General features: G+C 55.8%; 3 protein-coding genes across 3 annotated transcripts; 2 read left to right on the top strand and 1 right to left on the bottom strand.

The window, feature by feature from the left end:
- Positions 1-473: 473 nt before the first annotated feature.
- On the top strand, positions 474-1,279 carry N657DRAFT_235472 (uncharacterized protein). The gene has a single exon (XM_062786346.1). It carries the CDS (start codon positions 584-586, stop codon positions 1,073-1,075), a length of 492 nt encoding a protein of 163 aa, XP_062651694.1. The 5' UTR covers positions 474-583; the 3' UTR covers positions 1,076-1,279.
- Positions 1,262-3,310, top strand: N657DRAFT_235491 (rhomboid-domain-containing protein). The gene is made up of 3 exons (XM_062786347.1): positions 1,262-2,035; positions 2,096-3,069; positions 3,140-3,310. The coding sequence occupies exons 1-3, from the start codon at positions 1,483-1,485 to the stop codon at positions 3,179-3,181; spliced, it is 1,569 nt and encodes a 522-aa protein (XP_062651693.1). The 5' UTR covers positions 1,262-1,482; the 3' UTR covers positions 3,182-3,310.
- Positions 3,311-4,259: 949 nt separating this feature from the next.
- On the bottom strand, positions 4,260-6,869 carry N657DRAFT_551049 (Pet127-domain-containing protein; the record flags this gene model as incomplete). The annotated part of the gene is made up of 3 exons (XM_062787901.1): positions 4,260-4,685; positions 4,809-5,183; positions 5,274-6,869. Coding segments are annotated over 3 exons (2,397 nt in total), but the record flags the coding sequence as incomplete, so codon positions are not given.
- Positions 6,870-8,466: the final 1,597 nt, after the last annotated feature.

Here is an 8,466-nt window from a genome sequence, read left to right as displayed (position 1 = left end):
TGGCTAAGGAACGCCAAAGAGGGCCAGGACAAGGCATCCAGCCTGGCAAAGCGGGTGTCGGGGCGCGGGCGACATTGGCCGGCGAGCTGCAGGATGAAGGGGCAGGGACATGCGAGGGAGATGAGGAGGCAGGGACCGAGCGAGAGGATGAGGGAGGGAGAAAATCGAGAGTACAAAAAAGCGACGTTAGAGAGAAGGATCTCTATTTATGCTGCGGCCGCAGCCGGGCCGTGCGAGCATGCGAGTTTGACGCGGCGCTATACCCGATCGGGAGGGCCGCTAAACCCGGCGGGTGCGACAGCGAGCTCCGCATTACATTATCTTATCTTCAACTGCCAAGAGATGTCTCAAGACCAAATGTAACAGCGGCATGCATTTCTTCAGGGCTGTGGGGCCCACTTGACAGCTTCCTTGTCACTTGCGGGCATTGCCAATCTTCAACACTCAGGCTCTTGTGCGGCTAGCCATCTGGAGAAACACGCCGAGAATCACTCGCTGCGTGGCTGATGCTGTGGCCTGTCCTCTCGTTCAGAGGGGCTGATGATTGGCCACCGGTCCACAGTTTCCAGGATAAGACGCAGGAATGCTGTCGCTCTGCTTCCCGAAAACGGGAGGGGTTTCGTCATGCTCTTGGTCTCAAACTCGCACACGATGGGCTGGATTTGATCTCAAAAAGCAGCTCTCTGTTTGCTGGGAAGATGTGTTGCCATCTGTTACTGCGGTAAGTCAATCGCAGATGCACCGTCAAACTCCACGGTTCAGAGCATTTGTATCCGTAGTGCCATTGGAATCGAAGATGAGGTTTGAGGACATCAGCTGGCGGCCTCCCTTCTGGTGGACGAACAAACACAGCCCTGCCGTCGGGTTTCCTCCGCATATCACCGCCTCAGCTGGCGGACAATTCCATGCTGGGAGACGTCAGCTGTGGCTAACGTTAGAGTCTGACCAAGGAGGAGACCGACAGCTTGAACTCCACTGTGGCCGTGTCGGCAGGTGGCTGGCTCAGTTATGCGGAGTCGCCCCGGCAACTACTACATTGATCAGCCGGGCATTTCTTCCCTCCTTCTTGCCTTAATTCACCTCCTAACGACTAACGTTAACGACGGTGCCACTGCAAGACTGCAACACCGCGTTTACGAGCGATTGTAGCACTTTGTGCCTTGGTGGTAACTGCAACAGTGCAACCTCCAAGGTCGGGATCCGCTGTACCCGTCGACCGCCCGAAGCAACAGGGACTTGAACGATCCAACTTCGCTTGACTCGCTCCAGTCTACCCAAAATTCCAACTCAAGAGATATTCCATTGTTTACCAACTCCCGGCCCGGATTTCGATTCCACGGTAAACATACATTGAATCTCACAACCGAGCTCGCTTGCCCGACGCCCCGTATACGGCTACGGTTGATTGTTTTCTGAAGGGCGCCGTTTGCCGGAGATTGCGTTTCTTCGCTCCCGCGGGCCTGGAGAAGAGCTGCCAGCAGAATGGCGGCCAACGACTATTACAATCAAAAACCGCTACCCGATGCGACCAATCCTCCATATCAGGGATACTACAGCGGGTACCCGGCACAATCCACATCTTCCACTCCCGCTCCCCCTTACAGCTCGCAACCACATCTCGCCCCAGGAGATCGGCCGTCGCAAGGACTGTCTCCTTCGCCCTTCGAGACCGTCTTTGATGATCATGTGTACCCGGCGAGCACACATCAGCCCACGCCAGCCTCGAGCATGCACCGATTAAGCCATCAAGACACGGGCTACCACGGCCACGCGCCCGTCTCGCCCGACGACACGGTGTACAACAGGCCCACCGACGATATTCCCCTCCAAGATCGCCCCCAGCGACAACCTCCAAAAGACGGCGAGATGCAAGACCACGTCTATGACGCGTCGCAAACCAAGCGCACGCGCCGGGGCCGTGTGCGCTTCGGCGAGCTGGGAATGCTAGGGTCAGGCCGTAAAAAGATTCCCTTTGTGGTCTATTTCTTCACCATCGTCCAGATTGCCGTCTTCATCGGCGAGCTTGTCAAGAACTGTAAGTACAGCCGCCAGTCAATTCGCTCCTGATATTTGCGTTGCTGACGCAGCGCCACAGCCATGGAAACTGGTTCCCCCATCATGACCCAACCCTCCTTCAATCCCATGATCGGGCCCTCGCCCTACGTCCTCGTCAACATGGGCGCGCGCTTCGTCCCGTGCATGCACAACGTCGCCGGTATTCAAAACGCCAACAGGACCATCCCCTGGCCCTGCCCGAGCTCCAAGTCCCTCAACTCGGACCTCCCAGAAAACAAGTGCACGCTTTCCCAGCTCTGCGGCTTCGGTGGCGTCCCGGAGCCCGCCTACAGCCCCGGCACGCCGCTCGACACCAAGCCGGAACCCAACCAGTGGTTTCGCTTCATCGTTCCCATCTTCATGCACGCGGGGTTGATCCACATCGGCTTCAACATGCTGCTGCAGCTCACCCTCGGCCGCGACATGGAGAAGTCGATCGGCTCCATCCGCTTCTTCCTCGTCTACATGTCGGCCGGCATATTCGGTTTCGTCATGGGCGGCAACTTCGCCGCGACGGGGATCGCGTCCACGGGCGCCTCTGGCTCCCTGTTCGGGGTTATTGCCCTTACCCTGCTCGACCTGCTGTATTCATGGAAAGACCGCGTGAACCCGGTCAAGGATCTGGCCTTCATCATCCTCGACGTGGTGATCTCCTTTGTCTTGGGCCTGCTCCCCGGCCTGGACAACTTCTCGCACATTGGCGGTTTTTTGATGGGGCTTGGGCTGGGCGTGTGTGTTCTGCACTCGCCCAACTCGCTGCGCAGGCGAATTGGTGATGACGATGCGCCGTATGCGAGCGAGCGTATCAGCGGGGGCTTCGCGGCGCAAGGGACGCCGCCGTCCTTCTTGAAGAATCCGGTGGGGTTCTTCAAGGGGCGGAAACCACTTTGGTGGGCGTGGTGGCTAATTCGGGCGGGCGCGTTGGCGTTGGTGACAGTTGTGTTTATTCTCCTGTTGAATAACTTCTATGTTACCCGCGCGACATGTGGGTGGTGCAAGTATTTGAGTTGCTTGGTAAGTAACCTACTACCCTCATGCTTCGTACTGTTATGCCGGGTCTTGAAGCTAAAGCTGAATTGTGAAGCCTGTTAGCAATTGGTGCGATATAGGGAATCTGCAGCTCTGAGCTCCCTGGCGGCATGCCCTGGGAAGGGGCGTGTTATAACCATGGTGGCTCGCTGGTATGGCCGCACACACTGCGGCTGCTACCAAGCCAGGAATACTCCTCCGAGTTGGCTGGCTAAAGGGAAACGATAGGCGGAGAGCTGTTCTGAAAAAAAGGAAGGGAGCCTAATAAACACACATCGATGCATAGCAGTGGCGTCTGGGTCTATCTTTTTCACCTTCCCTTATCACTGTTTGTTATCCTCTCACTGGTTTTCCCTAGCGAACCAAAACGGTCATGCTGTGGTGGGGATCGGATTGCTTGTAGAATCGCGGTCTTTTACATTTGGTTGGGTTCATAGGCCACAGCGCATTGGGTTTTGCGGTCATAATGTTGTGTTTCGGCACGGCATCCATGGTTGAGGGTAGAAAGAGAAGGTTTGTGGGCGGGTGAGAGGGATGGGTGGGATATTGGTTGTGAATTTGGGAAGAAGCCTTCATAATGGTATTGGATATTACAATACCATCATCAAATCATCAGGCCCTGGTCCAACCATTGTGTCTGAGTCGCCAGGCCAGGTGATTGTGTTGCTGTCTTTGGCTTCTGGCCATCGTAGTGTGTGAAATGAATCATGTACGATGCGAACTGCCTTCAAGACGTAGTGGGTGAGCAAGAAATGAGGCCTGGCTTGCGTCTCGGTTGACTTGCGCATTGCTCGATGATAGACCTAGAGTTGAAGGAACTGGAAAAGGTGTGTGCAACAACGATTGAGCAACTTGAACTGTGCGAGCAGCAGAGGTCTATAGATGTCCCTTCAGTTGTGCGCATGACGACCGGAGTGTAAGCGTCAGAGATTTATTGTGTTCTCCTGATATATCATGCTGAGAGCCCAGAGTGCAACGACAAAACTCATGAGCTAACTCCGTGCTCTATGATACAGTGGTGGTACATTGTACAGATCTCATAGAGAAACCCCTGGCATATCTACATAGCATCCAAAAAACAGACACTACGCCGTCTAATTATGGCTCTTCTTCTCCTCCTTCGAATCACCACCTTCCCTGTCCTCGCTCGATGACTGCACATTTGGTTTCGCAGCACCACCGTTCTTGGCCTCCTGAAACACCAACTCGTACGGGATAGGGTGGTCAGAGCCGTAGACGTGCACGGGCTGCTGGCGCTGACGCTGGTTCTCGCGCTTGCGAAATTTGCGGCCGCGGGTGCTGTACTGCTCCAGCCGGCCCTGAAACATGGCGTGCCACTTGTTGCGGTCTTCCTGATCCGGGTAGAGTAGGTTTTTGCGGCGCTTGAGAACCATCTTGTACAGGTTGGTGGCGCGCTCCGGGTTCACCTCCTCTATGGCGTACTCGACGGTCCAGCGCTGCTTGGGTCGAAGCGCGTCTGGGCGAACCACGTACTTGCCGTCGACTTTGTTCCGGATGGTGAGGACGAGGCCGTAGAGCTCGCCGCCGTCAGCTTCGTCAACAAAGTCTTTTGTGCTGAACTCTCTGGCGGCAGTGACCCCCTGTTCCGGCGGTGGAGTTGTGGAGTCTTCTGACGGGGTGGCAATTGACTCTTCTAGTTCCACAGTCTCCTCATCCGTCTTCTCACGCTCCTCTGCGGGCTCGATAGGCTCAGAAAGGTTGACTGACTCGACCGACTCGACCGGCTCGACTGGTTCAGCCGACTTCCCCGCCTCGGCAGCCTTCCCAGGCTGAACAGTCATAGAACCCGTCTCAATCACAGTGTTCCCTTCGCCCCGCTCAGCGCCATCCTCTTCTTCCTCTTCCTGCGGCTGCTCCTTGAGTTCCGACAGAATCCTCTCAATCTTGCGGAGTCTGAGAGCATGCGCCGGCGCATCCTCGTCGACAATGTCGGCCTCGAGATCGCTCGGCTGGTTGTTCCGTTTCTCGCTGATGGGGACAGTGCGGATCTGCGTCGCCAGCTTGACGATCAAGTCCTTCAGGGTCGGCTCGCCAGCAGATGACTCGTCGGTTGCGGGGGACTGCTCGTCCTTGGCCTCCTCGGCTGACTCCTCGGCCTCCTCTGCGGTAGAAGGAGCGTTACTACTCGGCGTGGCGTCAGGCTCAGGTGCGTCTCCAGTGGCCTCAACTGGTGACTCCTCAGCCTCGCTCAGTTCGGCAGCCTGCTCCTCTGCTGTATCCGTGGGAGATTCTTGTGCACCCGATGCACCAGGGCGGCCATTGTTCGTGAGTGCGTCAAGGAAGGCGTCGATGTAGCGTTGTGTCTCGTCGGTCGGCGTATTCCGGAGAAGGCCGCTCTCCTGGAGGGCATCTTCGATGGCCTCCCGAACAAATGTCACGCCGTGCTCCTCATCCTCCAGTTCGTCCTCAACCTTGGACATAACCTCTTCCCACGCAGCAGAACTGGCTACTTCCTCGCCTTCCCCTTCCTCTTCGACCACGTCAACATCTTCCTCGTCCGCCTCCTCAGCAGCCTCGTCGGCGCCATCCTCCTCTGCCAGCGCACGTTCCTCTTCGCTCATGACGCCCATCATCTCTCGCTCGAATTCCTCAATCTTGGCTCGCGTGGCTCCTTGAATTTCCTCGATTTCGGCGGGCGTGACAGGCTTGGCAAAGATGTACATGAAAGGGGTGGTCTCGCCTCTCGTCTCGAAATGAAGACGCAGGGAGCGGCCAGGGTATTTGGCCGTCACCTTGTCAAGGACCTTGTTGAGCAGGTGGAGGCTGAGCTTGAATTCGCGGTCGCCGAGGGTCAGGTCGCTCTGGCCATGCAATGAGAGGTCCATCTCGGAGAGGGGGATGTACTGGAATCCAAAAATGCGCTCGGTGTTGTGGAAGGCGACAAAGATGCCATCCATCCGACCCATGCGGACTTGAAGCGAGTATTTGAGGAAGGCGGACCGGATCATGTCATAATACTCGCGCTCAAACGACTCCCACTGGCCAAAGCGTTTGCGAATCTCGTAGCCCATGCCTTTGTGGAAATCGCGGGCATCCATGCGGATCGAGATGACAGCCCTGGTCTTGAGGTCGAACATGCCGGTCCCCGGCAGGCGGGGATCGTAGGCGTCAAGCTGGGACCGCATCATGAAATCGCCCAGGGTGGTGTAGTGGAATGACTCGGGGCCATTCCGTTCCTCCTCCGTGAGCTGGTCCGAGTTGGTCTTGCGGTATTTTTCGAAGTCCTCTTTGGGCAGGGTAAGGAACTTCTCCATCGACTTGCCCAGCATACTGAGAATGTTTGCCGTATCGAACTCCTTGTCAGCATCGATGGCGTAGATGCCGTCCTTCCAGTGAAGGAAAGTGGCAGAAGGGGCCCGCATAATGCGGGTGAAGTTGTATGATTCGATCTCGAAACCGCGGGACATCATGGATGGATTTATAGGGCGCCAGGAGGAGAGGAGATAGTGGAAGTGGGCTAGGGTAGAAGTCATGCTTGAAGTCGACCCCGTGTACTTCTTTTTGTGTTCGGCTGCTGTTTGAATGAGGGTGGTGTCCTTGGAGGATGTGACATATTGCTTTATGGCCTTGAAATCGAACTCCTTGACGGGCATGATGCGTTCCAGATAAGGATCGAAATTGAAGACGCGAGACCGGGGATCTTGAATATGGTAAACGCCGGGGTTGAATAGCACGCGATCAAGACCGTAGGCTAACTTGGGGACAGGCGGTTGCGGTTTCTCGATGGGCTTCAACTTGATTTGGTTCGCGTCGATGCTGTTGACGATGAATGGGCGGGCCCCTTTGGTCTTCGCAGTGCCATGGTTACCGGTGCCGAGATTAAAGGGCTGGAGGGCGGCGAGTGTCGGAGGCTGCAAGGGCGACGGGCTGCACTTCGGCTTCGCCGAGGTTGCCTTGGTAGCCGGCTTCTCTGCTGGTTTCGTGGCCGGCTTCCCTGCATGTTTAGCGGCTGCTTCCTCATTCAGTTTCTCGGCCAACTTTCTGTCCATCTTTGGCAGTTTTACAAAGCCCAATGCCTCAGCCAGAGACACTTTTGGCTTCTCCGGTGCCGCAGCCTCCTCTCTCTTTGGTGCAGCGGTCGGGCTCTTCTTGCTCGGCAGAGGTTTCCTCGTATTCTTCAAGTCCTGAGGAGAAAGTTCTCCCAATTCTTGGCGGAGGGCCTCCTTCAGCGTAGTGAGAGCGCCCTCCAAAAACTGTGTGTCTTGAGGTGTTTTTCCTCTAGTTTTCGGTTGGGCATCCTCGGCCGGGTTGGCAGCATCTGGGCCGGCTTCAGGAGTGGGCGACTCCTGGTCGGTTTTGATGTCCTTTAGAACCTGGAGAGTTTCGCGCCATAGCTGAAGTCTCGACCGGGACGAGGGAGGCGGGCTCAACGACGATCCGGGAACGGTTTCCGCTTTCCCTTTTCGGCGAGTCGTCCGACTCGGAGTCGACTTCGACTTGGACTTCAACTTCGGGGCCCTTTTGTCGGCATCAAAGCGGTCAGTCGACGAGAAGTGACGGCGCGGTGCACAGAGTGCTGCAGCGGCCGACGAGGGAGGCGTGGCGCCCGATGCCAGCAGCACGCGGCATTGTGCGCAGATGAAGCGAGTCCTCAGTGTGCTGCGTGCCTGGCTGCTCAACCGCAACATGGCAGTGCACTGGGTCCGTCGTGGCGGTCGAGACCTGGGGTTGTTGGCGTCTCGATGCGGCACCCGACAGTCAACGGCAAACGGCCGATGCCGATTTTTGAGAGACGCGGTCCACAATCTCTGCTTATCGCGCTCTTGATCCCGGGCCCCTGTCAGCTTTCTCCTTTTCCATCCTCCCCACTTTTGCCCGTCCCGGCTGTGGGTCGGGTCCTCATTCGGACGCGATCTGGTACGGTACCCAAGGTAAACCACCTCATACTGATAGTAACGCTAGTAGCCATGTTCGAAGCGCTGGAGATTTCGATAATTGGGTGTGAATTTGAGATGCGCTGTGTCAATTCAAACTGAATATTATGTGTTACGAAGTGTATAATCCAACCCTAGTTTGAAAATTAGTGCAGAACTTTGGCATTTGCAGATGCCACTTTATTTGTTCACTTCCTCTTCTCTTTTCTATATCTTCTCGTCTTCCTCTTGACTGAACTATATATAGTGATAAAAGATAGTGAATAAAGTTGATATTGAACTACAAAAGCTATAGGAAGAAGGGGTAACTATAGAGCCGCTATAAGCAAAAGTGATTAGGTATTACTTAACCTATACTTAAGAAGCCTAGTGCTAAAGCCCAATTGTGTCACGGCGGGACAGGCGGACAATCCAATGACAATTGTATTCGGGCTAAACTACAGTCTAAGCTCTATTCCGTCAGGTACGGGCAGGCTTGATTGTCAAG

The sequence above is a fragment of the Parathielavia appendiculata genome, assembly GCF_033297405.1.
Source record: "Parathielavia appendiculata strain CBS 731.68 unplaced genomic scaffold N657scaffold_2, whole genome shotgun sequence".
NCBI classification, from domain to species: domain Eukaryota; kingdom Fungi; phylum Ascomycota; class Sordariomycetes; order Sordariales; family Chaetomiaceae; genus Parathielavia; species Parathielavia appendiculata.
Note: the sequence above shows the minus strand (reverse complement) of the source record. Positions and strands in the feature narration are given on the sequence as shown.

What these genes read in the sequence shown, in the direction of transcription:
- N657DRAFT_235472 (XM_062786346.1), top strand. Translation starts at nt 584, where the DNA reads ATGCTGTCGCTCTGCTTCCCGAAAACGGGAGGGGTTTCGTCATGCTCT.
- N657DRAFT_235491 (XM_062786347.1), top strand. Translation starts at nt 1,483, where the DNA reads ATGGCGGCCAACGACTATTACAATCAAAAACCGCTACCCGATGCGACC. An exon ending in CGGCGAGCTTGTCAAGAACT is followed by an intron (nt 2,036 to 2,095) that starts GTAAGTACAGCC and finishes GCAGCGCCACAG; the next exon opens with CCATGGAAACTGGTTCCCCC. An exon ending in GCAAGTATTTGAGTTGCTTG is followed by an intron (nt 3,070 to 3,139) that starts GTAAGTAACCTA and finishes TGAATTGTGAAG; the next exon opens with CCTGTTAGCAATTGGTGCGA.